This window comes from Orbicella faveolata, unplaced genomic scaffold (assembly GCF_042242905.1).
Source record: "Orbicella faveolata isolate gen_17 unplaced genomic scaffold, um_ofav_v1 contig_47, whole genome shotgun sequence".
NCBI lineage: Eukaryota > Metazoa > Cnidaria > Anthozoa > Scleractinia > Merulinidae > Orbicella > Orbicella faveolata.
In genome coordinates, this window is record NW_028301577.1 from 22135001 (window position 1) to 22150093 (window position 15093).

Sequence of the window (15093 nt, forward strand, 5' to 3'; positions counted from 1 at the left end):
ATCGGGACCCTCACCTACCTTTGCTACGCTGGATCGGATACAAGCTCGGAAAGGACAAACGGTATAAGAGAATGGGTGTAAAGGGTGTCACAGGCAGTTACAACAGACGTCCTGCACCTTGGGAAGTATGATTCGATTACGCAGACAACGCCCTTTCTTGGAAACTATTCTCCAAGAGGCCAATCGGAACAGGAGACAGGAGATGTTAGAACATGCTAATGCAGATCAAATCAACGCTGTAAGCGAAATGGTTCTCAATCTATTACTCCTGGGTAAAGACAAGCGCAAAGGCAAGGGCAAACGTAAGAACGAGGCCGAACGTTTAAAACCTACGAGTGGTTGGGAAGACTGGGCCAAAGGAAAGAAACTGAGAAGAAATCTAAAACACGATTATGACTCGGACTAAGACCCGTACGCGCAAGTATCGCCAACGTGGACGTGGTTTTGACATTCAAAAATTGCTAGGCAAGACGGGGATTGAATTTCACTGGCCTGGGTACCAGTACATGGGGCCTGGGACCAAGTTGGCAAAGAGACTGAAACGAGGAGACCCAGGCATCAACCGACTGGACAAGATTGCCAAACAACACGACATCGATTACAGTCGCGCTAAGAATTTGCAAGACAAGTGGAAAGCAGATACAAAGATGATCAAGGCCATAACGAGGTTACCCGGCAACAAAACGGTGACTGAAAAGATTGTGAAAAGAATCATGCAGGCGAAGAAAAAGTTAAAATTGTAATCGATTCTCCCTTCGGAGTTCATGTTGTTATTATTCAATAAAAGTTGACAAATGAAATATCAGACTCTGTGTTCGTTTTAAAGCAAAGTTTAGTATTAAAATCCTGATTACAATGTGTGTGCTCTATTTTAGAAACCAGGCTTTTTACTAGGTCAACAGGGAAACGACAGTAATGACGTCATAGAGAGCGGGGCTTCTGGTTACCATGGATACGTCAAACTCGAGAAAACAATAGAACTCCTTTCCATAACAATACCTTTTCATTTGCATCACAATACCTGTCAAATCTGTACTGGACTAGCCCATACCACTACTGTCTTCTCTTTCAAGACTGGTAGAATACAGAGTATGTGCATTCTTTCCTTTAAATTTTTAAAGTTTTGTTCATGTAAAAAGTAAATTTCGAGAAAAAATCCGGTACTTCCCATTGAGATATTTCCGTCTCTTGTAGTACCCATGTTACAACACCTTATTATCCAATTTTCGCTCTATTATGTATAATTATCTGTCAAGTGGTCGCTTACGGGAGGTTAAAAACAAAAGAAAATTTCAAACTTTTAGCTCTAAAAGCGGTCGCGGTCACTTACGAGAGGTGGTCGCTTACAAGACGTTCCAAATATAGTGATTTCACTTGAAAACTTTTGGTATTTTGGAAAACTGGTCGCTGAGGAGAGGTGGTCGCTTACGAGAGGTGGTCGCAATCGGAGGTTTCACTGATATAGCAAAACAGCATTTTTTTTCCATACAGGCAAGCTTCAAAAGAGTTTAAGTTTTTTCGTTTTTACTAAAACAAAGACGCGGGCAAAAATAAAGAAAATAAGGGGGTGTTCGTTTCAGGTTCGTTTCCGTTACAACCGTTTGATTGTATCTTTTATCGCTTTTAGAAAGATTAAAACCGGAGCTGGATATTTCCGGCAAGAAACCATAGCAAGATCATGTTAAATAAAGAAAATAAAGGGGTCATCGCCGTCGGGTCTTAGGTCTTAGGTCTTTGCTTTCGGGCGCGGGGTCTTCTTTTTCGCTACAACCGAAAAGCCTATGACCTGGTAGTCTCCTCCGCAGCCGTTTTTTGGGATGTCACGCATCTGCTTCACGAAATTAGCCAATCACCGCTTCCGTTCCATTTTCAAGAACGTTTTCGCGCCAAATTCGCCCTTTGAAACTTGTCCAATCAGGGAATGTTTTTCATCGTTGTATCCCGTCGTGGGAGATGTCACAAATAAACATACAGATTTCCGGCTTTTGTTTAGGGACACCGAAAAATACCGGCGACGCTTGAACGAGCTTTCTATGAAGCTGAAGACTCTTCAAAGTTCAAGTTAATTATTAGAAGCTTTCAACTCAAAAAATTACTGTCGAGAAGGAAGATATCTATTTTAACTTAATAAAGGAACCAGGAAATCAAGTAGCTTCGCTCGATTTGTTGACATCGAGTTCTGAATGGCGCTCTTTCCGGCCTGATTACAATCTGTAGGAAGTGTTTGGCCCTTGATTGACGCTTACAATTTGACATTTCGAGAAAATATATATTGTCTCATTTATAGCTGAACATAGCGATAAGCACTTGTACTTAGGACTTTCATTTACAATTTTTTTCGTCCGTCATGATCGTAACCTGCGAACACCGCCTATTTTTGGCGACGTACGGCGTGAAACAAAAGCCAGAAATCCCTCGCGTGTTCGCACCGCAGACTTTTCCGCGCGAAAGCTTACGTCATTCACACTTTGCTATTATGTGATTGGTCTGTTCAACGGAGCGCAAACAAACCACAAACACAAAAGGAAAAGAATGTGGTTCGGATGTGAGCAGCCGTTTCTTTGAGGGGAGCGTTGCGTGACATCCCAAAAAACGGCTGCGGAGGAGACTAGTGACCTGGTGATAGAGATCAAGTTTTCTATGTATCAGATCAGATTAGCTTGCGTGCCAGGTTCAGCGGATTCATATTACACTGATTTCGTAGTAGCTTTCTGCGCATTTCATTTCAAGTTTAATTCGCAAACAGAACGACCACGCTTTGACAGAACTCTCCATTCTGAAGTTAACGAAAGGTACGAGATCGCTTTTTCACTTTGTCTGCAGTTTATTGTGCATTCGGCGCACGCTTCTTTCTCCTGCTCAAAGAGTGGATACCGTGAGTACCGTAAAGAGCCTACAAGAAGTTCAGCTGAATGCATGGTCGCTTTCTAAGGCCTCCATTTACCCAAAATTGAATTGTGATACCGATTGTCTTTAAAATTGATTGAAGCCAATTCTTAAATACAAGAGAAACGCTGGCGTTTGATCAGGTCCAATGTTGACTTGAAAGAGGCCACCATGTGTCACATTTTACGGGTACTGAAGAAAAGCTTAAAAACACGCAAGCTTGAGTTTTTGATTCGTTTCAATCTCCAGCCCATAATTGGTTGCATGCAATATATTTAGCCTGAGGCTTAAGCTTGAAAATGGTTCGAAGCAATCTTTTTCTCTAAGGAACTCTTTGCAGCTTGACGTCATTAGATACCGTCATTTGATAATTTAGAATGCGAAGTATTCAGTAGCAAGACATTCCATAAAAAAAAAATATGCAATTTTCCTGCTTATAAGTTCAATGTTTCTGCGCTACGTAAGCAGCCTCCAGATTTAATTTTCAGCAAGTAGTTGGACGCTGATCTTTTACTCATTACACGGTGTAAGGTTTTCTTTTTGATGCATTTTTCAAAACAAAATTGGTAGTACTCAACCTCACACACAATGTTTGTTTTGTCGATCAGACAAAAAGAATTCTGATTGAAAATACTCTCATAGAACAGTTTTTAAGTTAGCAAGAAAAGGTTAAAAATAGGGAATGTTTCACCTCTTTAATTTCTAATGTTGCCACGACAACGAATTTAGACACATTAGAGAGATCTCAGTATTTTTATTGGTGGAACATATTACCGTGCCTGATCAATATAAATTTAACCTTCGAGTTTTTGTTTGTTGTTCCAGAAATGAGGCGTGATTTGACGCTGTGGATATTAGCTATGACTCTGGTCACACTGACCGCAGGAAAACCTCGGCGAAAGAGAGATTATGTTTCTGGAACTGCTGACAGTCCAAAACCCAGCCTCGACGTTTTGTACTACAAAGTACCTGACGGTTACTCCCTGAGGCCAGGCGATTGCTCCGGAAATGACATCTGGTCCCTACACGGATTCGTTTCCCTGTCAGAGTGCGCCAATCGATGTAACAGCAACAGCAGATGTGTCTCATTCATGTATTTCGATAACAAAGAGTGCTATCCCAAGACTAAGACCTGCGCCAAACCCAGCACGTCTAATCCTAAGAATGTGTTCTATGACAAAATCCCCAGTGGTCCCAGTGGTCCCAGTGGATACGCGAAGAGGCCTGGTGATTGCCCCGGAAATGACATCTGGTCCCTCCACGGATTCGTTTCCCTGTCAGAGTGCGCCAATCGATGTAACAGCAACAGCAGATGTGTCTCATTCATGTATTTCGATAACAAAGAGTGCTATCCCAAGACTAAGACCTGCGCCAAACCCAGCACGTCTAATCCTAAGAATGTGTTCTATGACAAAATCCCCAGTGGTCCCAGTGGTCCCAGTGGATACACGAAGAGGCCTGGTGATTGCCCCGGAAATGACATCTGGTCCCTCCACGGATTCGTTTCCCTGTCAGAGTGCGCCAATCGATGTAACAGCAACAGCAGATGTGTCTCATTCATGTATTTCGATAACAAAGAGTGCTATCCCAAGACTAAGACCTGCGCCAAACCCAGCACGTCTAATCCTAAGAATGTGTTCTATGACAAAATCCCCAGTGGTCCCAGTGGTCCCAGTGGATACGCGAAGAGGCCTGGTGATTGCCCCGGAAATGACATCTGGTCCCTCCACGGATTCGTTTCCCTGTCAGAGTGCGCCAATCGATGTAACAGCAACAGCAGATGTGTCTCATTCATGTATTTCGATAACAAAGAGTGCTATCCCAAGACTAAGACCTGCGCCAAACCCAGCACGTCTAATCCTAAGAATGTGTTCTATGACAAAATCCCCAGTGGTCCCAGTGGTCCCAGTGGATACACGAAGAGGCCTGGTGATTGCCCCGGAAATGACATCTGGTCCCTCCACGGATTCGTTTCCCTGTCAGAGTGCGCCAATCGATGTAACAGCAACAGCAGATGTGTCTCATTCATGTATTTCGATAACAAAGAGTGCTATCCCAAGACTAAGACCTGCGCCAAACCCAGCACGTCTAATCCTAAGAATGTGTTCTATGACAAAATCCCCAGTGGTCCCAGTGGTCCCAGTGGATACACGAAGAGGCCTGGTGATTGCCCCGGAAATGACATCTGGTCCCTCCACGGATTCGTTTCCCTGTCAGAGTGCGCCAATCGATGTAACAGCAACAGCAGATGTGTCTCATTCATGTATTTCGATAACAAAGAGTGCTATCCCAAGACTAAGACCTGCGCCAAACCCAGCACGTCTAATCCTAAGAATGTGTTCTATGACAAAATCCCCAGTGGTCCCAGTGGTCCCAGTGGATACACGAAGAGGCCTGGTGATTGCCCCGGAAATGACATCTGGTCCCTCCACGGATTCGTTTCCCTGTCAGAGTGCGCCAATCGATGTAACAGCAACAGCAGATGTGTCTCATTCATGTATTTCGATAACAAAGAGTGCTATCCCAAGACTAAGACCTGCGCCAAACCCAGCACGTCTAATCCTAAGAATGTGTTCTATGACAAAATCCCCAGTGGTCCCAGTGGTCCCAGTGGATACACGAAGAGGCCTGGTGATTGCCCCGGAAATGACATCTGGTCCCTCCACGGATTCGTTTCCCTGGCAGAGTGCGCCAGACGCTGCAATAGCAATTCTGGATGTGTTTCGTTCATGTTCTATGATGGCCGTGAATGCTACCCAAAGACCAAGACCTGCCGAAAGACCGACAAAACAAATGCCAAAAATTTCTTTTACGACAAGATCGTGAATATGAACCTGTGATGCAGATGTACATCGGTAACAGTTAATCTAGATTATACGATTAAACCGCATGCATTAGTTAGTCTTCCACGCAGACGCCCTTAGGGCTCGTCACGCGTTTCATGTAAACCTGGGTAATTCAGAACTGTGATCGGGGAAATAATTGATATGGTTTAAAGGTAGCTTTCCATTTAATCATGTTCTTGAAAATAAACCGTCATGACATTAACGAGATAACCATCCATTTTTTTGTATCTTTAGTTGTTCAGCCTGAAGCTGTCCCAGGGATTTGAAGTGGTGGATCCCGTTTGGTGTTCCAGAAGGAAGAGGCTATGGGGATCTAGGATAATACTCCTTCAGGGCTAGAAAAACAAGGGTTTCCCAAGGCAAGGAAGTCTGCAACCCTCTCGAGCTTCCTCCACTCTGGATCCACCCATGGGGGAGTCGGACGTTTTCTCGGTCACGTCTCCCGAGCGCTCTAGAGCCAAAAATATATTTGGACATAATTTTCCCTCCATTCCTTTTGCCTGAGAATATTTTAGCCATTTCGTGACAGTTACCGTATGAGTTAAATACCACCTTTGGAGAGTTCTCTTTTTCACCAAGGGGTTCTTATATATGGGAGGCTCCGCCCGTAGGTCCAACGCTTATCCTTTAATATAACATTTCTGACAGAAAAGATAGCCCTTTCACATACCTTCCACAAAAAAGGTATTCGTTTTGCGCAGTCGAAACTCTCGTAGGTTTTTAGAGCTGGTGCGCCTAATTATATTTGTATTTCATGACCTTTTATGGTAATTCTAGGTTTTCACGTTGTGTAATCGCCCCCACATATGTTGACATCCACCTTCTTTCTCTTGTTTTTGTCATCCAGCATCACACTTTTGTCATTTGAATCCCTCGGGACTGGCTGCATCAATACGAGTTCAAGTAGTAAAATGCTTCAGAATCTTCGAATGCTCGCTTGCGTGAGTTAAAAAACAAAGAAAAGACCACTTGGTAATTTCCTAGACTGCAAAACAGTCGTTTTCGGACGTTTTCGGAAGGCGCGATCCTCGCGTGTGAAGCGCGCGAGCCTCACACGCCTGTCTCTCCCCATTCTCCCTTGCCGTTTTTGAGTTATTTTTTTGTAAAAAAAAATACCTCTTAGTCGGCGCGTCGGGTATGTTATGGACGGGTCAATGGGTGAGTGAGTGAGTGAGTGAGTGAGTGAGTGAGTGAGTGAGTGAGTGAGTGAATGAGAGATGTATGTATGTCACACCAATCAGATTGGATCTACTATAAACAGCCAATCAAATTTCTTGTTGTAAAGGTAAATGGTATGCGAGAAGATTTGATCCCGATAGAGTTCAGAACGGCCATATTTATTCTTCTATAAAAGAGGAGGAAGTATTCATATATTGGGTTTACTTCGACATTTTCTGTTGGTTAGGCCGAGGATTTTAGTTAAATGAACGAGATGAGCCTTGAGGTTTGAAACAGTTCGTGAGTTAGTAGTATGCAAATGCAACGAGATATTTTTATTTTTGGTTACAAAGGTAATTTGATACTTTTGTTTTTCACAAGGAGTAAATTCAATTAGAGGTCACGAATCGTCGCGTCTAGTTCTTAGGACATGTTTTAGAGGGGACGAGACTTTAGATTTGAAACAGTTCTAACGTTTACAATAGTAAGTGCGGGTAACAATTGCTTTGTTCTTGTTGCATGCAAATATAACGAGACATTTTTGTTTTTTAGTTACAAAGTGTAATTTGACACTCTTGTTTTTCACAAGGGAGTAAATTCAATTAGAGCTGACGAATCGTCACCACTCTTTCCCACGAGATGTTTGCTATCTTTAATAACAAATGGTAACTTAACACTTTTGTTTTTTATATGGGAGTAAATTCAATTAGAGCTGACAAGTTATCGGCTATTGTTTCCAGGATATTAAACAAAAAAGGTTTCGTTTCTGGACGGTTTTTACGTCTCTGCAGTAGCAGTTTAATAGTTTTATTTGATGACACTCATTTCAGTCCGATATTTTTAAAGGTAAAAAGTATGAAAACTGTTCAAATGTTCTTTGAAGACTGCGTGGCACCAAGTTAAAGTGCATTTAATTAAATCAGACTTTCAACGTGTCAGAGGTTTTTTTTCTCTTTCTTTCTGGTTTCGGTGAAGTTGTGTTGTGTTGTGTTGTGCTGTGTGAAAAGGTAAACTTACGACTTGTATAAAATGCGAAAAAGTCTCTAAATTAACTTGAGTATTTTTGAGCAAAAATTTCTCTTGGGGGTTGGAAGGGTTATGTGATCGGTGAGCGAGGGAGTTATGCATGTGCGCGTGTCACACCAATCACAGTGCGGGTTGTATTAAAGAGCGAATCAAATTACCTGTTAGAAAATAAGATGGTATCTACATTAATCTGGAAACGTGTCAGATTACTGTAGTTTGTTCAGTCAAACATTTTATGGCTTACTATTTAGCTATCTTACCATGACCGATGTAACATCGCAACCAAAAAAACTTGTCAAATTAACCAAATCATTACTGTACCATGAATGTTTCTATCTCCAAAACTTCACAGAAAAAAATAACTCTTGCACGCCTTGCGTGCCTATGTTTACACTCGCTCCAGACCTTTCGTTCGAATACTGACCGTCGCTCGCGTTCGCAAAAAATACGACTGTTTTGCAGTCTAGTAATTTCCCAAAGTAGTCTCGGTCGCTTGCGGTCAAGTGGTCACTTACGAGAGCTTTTAATTACAGGATATGAATAACAATTTAGACGCGGTTTCAAAATGGAGGTCGTAACTAGAACTGATCGGTTACGAGAGTGATCTCAAAGGAGAGCTTCGACTCCCGGCTTCGACTACACCTACAGCAGACACACTTGGATCAGTTGGATGAGTCAACTGTTGGTTGTTCGCCGATTTTTTTAGACCTTTGTTAGAGCAGTTTTTCATACCCTCTTGTATACTCTGACAGCACGTGAAATCCCCATCCTTTTATATGCCGCCAGTCTTAAAAGGTGCACCTTTGAGCGGAGCTTCCGAGCCTCTCATATTCAATCATTATGAGGACTACCCTATCCCACTGGGGGAGCATTTTTGCATATAAAGGTGAATAACTTCGCTTTCCAGATCTTTCCAGGACAAAAAAACAAGTGCTAGTGAAGAATACCTCAGTCTGGCGTTATAACCTCTTTGCTGCGCAGAAGGGAGTTTAGTTTAGGCTTTCTTCCTCAGCTTTATCCTGCGATAGCACAGTGCGTGACATAAACGCGCATCTGAGTGTGGCACCATGGGTAATTGAAACTGTGTTGCGAGCTGACTCGCAAACGAGGGCATACTTTTTCTCAGATCCTGCGGTTATAATCACTGCTTCCTTCCTGTCATAGGATGTAAACCATTTATACGATTGAAGCATAAGACGTGAATGAATTGCCTTTGCGGTTGTTTGCCAGGACTCATTTGTTGTTGATGCAAAGTGCTTCGTTGTTCGTCTACTGCATCGACTGTAGCCAAAGAAAATATACCAACAGGAAAAGAGAGCTAGTGAATTGCTTGGTAGGAACAGACGACTTGCAAATTAAGTGACCATGGTGTTATGGCTGGGTATAATTCTCCCAATTGTCGCGATTCTCGTACTGGCGACCTTTCTAGTCTGGGCGGCTTGTGTGGTGTTATATTTCGCATGCCCTCATGTCTTGAGCCACTTAATACACAGGTATGAATAGGAAATACATCTTTAAACGTTGAAATATTGACCTCACGGTGTAGTTTATGAAGTAAATTGTAGAAATCGTCACCTTTTCTTTGTTTGTTTAAGTGATTACGGCTATTAATATTACGTGAAATTTCTCCGAAGTTTGACAAATTAACTGTTTACGGGCGTAGGTGTTGTTTTGTATCGATATGCGTTCTACTTTCAATGATTTCTCTAGCAGCAAAGAAACGTCTTTGTTCAGAAGACGTACACATGGTATGGTACGTTGTTAGGTCTCTTTTACTGCAATTATTTTCAATGTTTCTTCTAACACTGTACAGCGTGGGTTATTTATCCGCTTGCTGCGAGTTTTTCACTATGAGCTACTATGTTATACACGTCACGTAATTGAGAAAATATGTAGAGAGCCGAACCCCACCCTTGCTGTCTGGCCTGAACACTCACCCTGCCTTTTTTGTCTTTCACATCACCACATCCCAAATTAACTTGCATCAGTATAAATTTGTGATTTCTGATAATGTAATAATTATTATCCCATTATGCTTCACATGCACATTTTGTCAATGTAAATCTGTCAATATTTGCAAACAATTTCCACAATGTTTTGCCGTACAGGTTTTTAATCTTAAGGGGAGGTTTCACCCTGAAGTATGTATCAGTTGGAGATTTCAGATTTAGCTACATTGAACGAGGGAATGGCCAGGGTGCAGAAAATGTGGTCTTGATGGTTCATGGTTTTACTGGAGATAAAGGAGTTTGGAGTCTTGTGGGAAATGTCTTCCCTAAAACATATCATCTTATAGCTGTTGACCTCCCTGGACATGGTTATACTACACGCAAACATCATGATGATCACTCTATTCCAGCTCAAGTTGCAAAGCTTCATCAGGTATTTTTAAATTAAGTTGTAATTAAAATTACAAAAATTACACCTTTGCTATTGTGTTGTAAAAAAATTTCATCTCACAAAAAAGCTTTTTGAGAGTTCGCACTGGTTTTGATAGTAAAGAGGTCCTTGGGAACCCCAGTTTCAATGAGTTGAGGGTTCGTTTTGATTTTCAGAGGTTACTTTGCCTGTCACTAAAATTTTTGAACTTTCATCCTGCATCCCAAAGACACACTTTGCCAAAAAACTGTGCGTTCTTTTCATTTTTTATGCATATAAGATGCACACCTGTGCGTTAATGGGAACTCTGCTTTTTGGTTTGATTTCATGTTCCCTGATCCCTCTGGAATCTTACTTTCTTTTTAAAATTTTTGCTCTTGAGAAGCCTCCCCCCTTGCCTCCCCCTTGGAATTTCCAGTAACCTTTCTTGGAAACCACACATTTAATAATATTATTACAATTTACAATTTTGATGTTTCCATAAGATCATGTCAAAGATATTATTCAGTAGTTTTTAGAAAAAAAGAAACTGAGATGTACAGTAATATGTCTAACATGATAACTAATTTGTAATAAATCTATGTAGCACCCAATTTCCCAGTTGGGGAAAAGGACATGATGATATTAATGATGATGTTGATGATTTATGCAGAGCAGTAGAAACAAATTGTTTGTATGCATGTGTGTGTTGTCATAGTTAAAAATTAGTTTTAAAATTATTAAAAGGTTGTATGATATCAACAGAGCTGTCTGTGTATAGGTTCACTTTAACCTTGTAAAACTTAACAGAAAATTATTTTAGATTTAAAAATAAAGATAATGATCTTCAAACTTAAGAGGAACTGCCCCTTTTGTGATAAATTTTAGTAGAATTCTACTACTATACTAGTGCAAATGCTGTAATCTGATTGGTTGTGCCAATATTACACACTATCAGCCGTGTGCAGTGGCTTGGTGTGGTCAACAAATTTTCAACTTTTCCTCGTTTCTCTGAAGTTTTGAAAGAATGTTTACAAACAAATGAATAAACAAATGAATAAACAAAATTCCTGAGAAGACTAAACCAAAGGCTTGAAATTTTTGAAAGAAACTGATAAGCGCCTGTACACAACTGCAAATGTCAAATTGACAATTAATTCAGTCCATGCAAATTCTCAATTTCAGTTAGAATTCTACTAAAACAAGTAGATTATTCGCTCTTGATTTCTATGAGGCGATTGTGATAGTTGATTCCGCCTTCGGCTTCATGAACTATCACCTCGTAGAAATCTTGAGCTCATAATCTAATTGTCAAGTATAACAAAGTTACTGTGTATCAATATAAAATATACAGTATAGTTACCTTATTTTCTTACTGATAGAATGTTTCTTTTCAGTTTGTGGTGGCTATTGGGCTAGATAAAAGAAAGTTTCACTTGGTTGGTCTATCAATGGGTGGATTTGTGGCTGGTGTCTTTGCTGCACGATATTCTTTTCTGCTATCTTCACTGGTACTCATGTGTCCTGCAGGAATAAATGCACCAAAACTGAGTGATTTCTTGAGTGAGATGGTCAGTGGTGGAAAGAACTACTTGCTGCCTAAAACACCTGAGGATTTCTATTTTATGCTGAAAAAAGTATCCCATCGTGAAGTTGTCATGCCTTTCTTTGTTGTGAAGATAATGTGTGCAGCAAGGCAGGAATCACATGATTTTTATGAAAAAGGTAAAGAACAGTTTTTTTTCTTACATACAAACAATGATATTACCGGCACAAAAAATTGTTGTTGATATTTTGGACTAGTTTTTATAGTATCCAAAGTTTAGTCAAGGATGTCATATTCATGGCTAATTTAAGGCATAAACCAGTATTGCTATCTTTCCAACTGGGGTTTTATATTTTGTGATATGGTAATTAAAAATTAACCAGAACCACTGATATTTGCGTCAGGCAGATGGGGATGACTACACCTTTAAACGGTATTAGTAAAAGGGAAGGAATGTTCAGTTTGATTGAAATGAGAACACATGTATTAGTATTTTTTATTATTATTATTTTTTTTTCTTTTTGTAACATATGTTCTCAAAGATATTAGCTCTACAGCTACTCTGTAAATTTCAAGCATAAATAAAGTATATGTATGTATGCATTTATGCATGTATGTATTTAATCCAGGGTCTGTCAATATTCAGAACAAAACCTCTAGCACCAATCCCCTGGTTTGGTGCTGGGAGTGGGGACATTTTTTGGTATTAAACAACCAGGTAGGGCTAATGTAGTTACCAACAGACCATTTTACAGGTGTCTGCTAGGTGACCTGGCCTTTGAATGGCAGCGAGGCTGGAGTTGAGCTTGCTTTGATACAGACCTCACTGCTTTTGTCATGTAAATGCACCTAGTTAGCATTAGAACAACTTGATTTACACAACAAAAGCAGAGAGGTCTGTTTCAAAACAAGGTCACCTCCAGCCTCGCTGCCATGCAAAGGCCAGGTCAGTGAGTAGATAACTGTAAAATGGTCTATTAGCATTAAGGGAATATTAACAAAATTGATGGAAATTTGAGAAAGTTCATTCCACCAGCCCATCCTCCTTCCTGCTTAGAAACTTTAGATTTTGATTGTTTTTTAATTTGCATCACAAAAATGGAAATATAATATTTGTTGTCAGTGATGGCTACACTGAGTCAGCTAATTTATTGCCATGAACTGTTACAAATCTGCATGTAACACCCTCTTCTCCTGAATGAAATTCTCATGTGGTGAATTTTCATTAAAATACATGTATATGTATACACTGGATACTAACAATAAATGAACTCATTGACTCTACACACACAAGTGTTACTAATTAGTAAAGATACTGTGTTAAAAGTGGTTTATAAACATGTTGCTTTCCTATACTACATTCTCATTATTATTATTCTCAATCTCTGGCAGTTTTGGCTGAAATAGCTCATCCTGACCAGAGGTTTCTTCTTCAAGATGTTTTGGAAGATATTGATGTCCCTACTCTAACCTTGTGGGGAGATAATGACAAGGTCAGAAAGCTCCTTTACCTCTAGGGTTATTTAGGAAACAGAAGAAATATACCGTGTTTCTATGAAGTTATAGAAACAGGTGTGGAAGTTTGGGAGAACAAGAAATGCTGTGGGAACATGAGCTGACAGGTGAGTGTTTCCACAGCCAATCAAAACATGAATCAACCAATCAAAACATGGAATATGTTGACATGGTGAGGGGCGAGATGTTAAATTGTCAAATTCACCATTCACTCTCGTGGGAATTTCAATAAAAAGTTTCAACCTGCTAACATTTGATACCAGTGACAAGATGTTGTTAGATTAGTTCTCAGGAAGATGCATAAAAGTTGTCTAAAACTAATAAAAAACTTTCCTAGGTGGCAATGGTAAAGTGCATAGCACTGCAGGCTCCTTTGCCCCTCAAATCCCACACTTAAGTCCACAATAAATCATTTTTCAGGAGAATAACTGAACATATTGTATTCATGCTACACAGATCCTTGACATCTCTGCAGTTGACATCATAAGAGAAAAAGTAAAGGATTGCCAAATTCAAATCCTAGACAGATGTGGTCATGCCATTACTTTGGAAAGACCATGGAAATCAGGAAAGTTGATCTTCCAGTTTATACATTCCCTGCCTCAGAGTGGATGACATTTGATGATGTACTAGCTCTAGAGAGAAACTTTTAGTCACACAGCAACAACCAGGTGTATTATTTTTTCACTTAGAACGTTTGTAGGCTTTTCCAGGCTTTTGGTCAGTGGGGAAGATCGAAAAAGCGGGCAGACGACAAGTGAGGTCTGATAGAGAAAAAGGGGAGGTCAAGAAACCCTCTCCTTTTCTCTCCTGGATCACGTTTGTTGCTGATCTTGCTCATTGCCCACCCACTTTTTTGATCATCCCCACTGACTGAGAGCCAGGAACAGGCTAGAAAGTTTGCTATGTAAAAATTTGTTGACTTATCTCAGTGATGTATCTGCCATTGTTTTGTAATAATATGACTTAATTAATTCCACTTTGTTGTCATTTCATTGGGGCCAATCATAATAGAGGGAAATGGTCCAGAAACCCGGTAAACATTAAAGAAAAAAGAAAACAGGCTAAGACTGATGTTGGAAAGTCCTTGACCCTTCACATCCTTTGCTTTATGCTCATAGACTTTGCATAATTGCAATGTCTCTATTGGTCAGTTATATGAGCACACATTATTAACCACCTTTTGTATTTTGCCAGGTTTTGTGCAGGGTCAACCCCAAAATAGCCAACAAAAACATACAGCGAAGAACTTTGCCAGATTTCTTACGATTTCTCTCTATAAAGTTAATGGCCCAATGGAGGACACCAATGGAGGAGAACAAATGATTGTCAAGTATTAGTGTGTCAGATTGGCAGATTATAGTGATGATAATTTACTGGTGATAAATGTTTATATTTTACCATATTTTACTCTAATAAGAATATTATAGAGCAAACATTTTACATAACTAGCTAGATAGTAAATAAAGTAAGCTACAAATTGTCAGCAAGGAATTTCCCAGGATCAAGTAGACAAGAAATAATATTAGAAAAGTGAACAAATCCTGTAGTCTCAAATACTTGTTTTTGATGAACTTAATCCATAATTACTTTGAAATGGAAACAGATCGGATCAGCGAGGTAACCCTTTGGAACAGCTTACCCTGTAACATTAGAGAGTTTGGTTCATTAAATCAATTTAAATGTTATTTTTTTATGGGATGTGTAAACTTGAGGGAGAAATTAAAAAATACGTTAAACACAATCACAATCTGAGTC

At 40.0% G+C, this 15093-nt stretch overlaps 3 protein-coding genes across 6 annotated transcripts in view; all 3 read left to right on the forward strand.

Moving 5' to 3' along the window:
• LOC149097652 (uncharacterized) overlaps positions 1-1563 on the forward strand; it is a 2441-nt gene extending 878 nt beyond the window's left edge. The window contains exon 1 of the mRNA XM_089278847.1: positions 1-1563. This exon is cut by the window's left edge and continues 878 nt beyond it. The gene's annotated coding sequence lies outside the window, so the exon portion shown is untranslated.
• Positions 1-5942, forward strand: part of LOC149097650 (uncharacterized) — a 14693-nt gene extending 8751 nt beyond the window's left edge. For 2 of the 3 annotated variants that reach the window (XM_089278842.1, XM_089278841.1), the window contains one exon: positions 3712-5942. In XM_089278842.1, coding sequence (XP_089134968.1) covers positions 3714-5726 — 2013 coding nt within the window. In that variant the 5' untranslated portion in view covers positions 3712-3713 and the 3' untranslated portion in view covers positions 5727-5942. Of the gene's footprint in view, positions 1-2659; positions 2793-3711 lie in introns of those variants that run through there. The other variant, XM_089278840.1, reaches the window with a different exon arrangement.
• A 78-nt stretch (positions 5943-6020) lies between these two features.
• On the forward strand, positions 6021-15079 carry LOC110067629 (monoacylglycerol lipase abhd6-A-like). Of its 2 annotated transcripts, XR_016204023.1 has the most exons (6): positions 6021-9409; positions 10025-10298; positions 11672-11999; positions 13213-13313; positions 13792-14006; positions 14533-15079. XR_016204023.1 is itself a non-coding variant. In XM_089278845.1 (5 exons), exons 1-5 carry the CDS (start codon positions 9282-9284, stop codon positions 13948-13950), a joined length of 990 nt encoding a protein of 329 aa, XP_089134971.1. In that variant the 5' UTR covers positions 6021-9281; the 3' UTR covers positions 13951-15079. The 2 variants fall into 2 exon arrangements, 1 of the variants encoding a protein (XP_089134971.1); XM_089278845.1 differs by having other exon boundaries at positions 13792-15079.
• Positions 15080-15093: the final 14 nt, after the last annotated feature.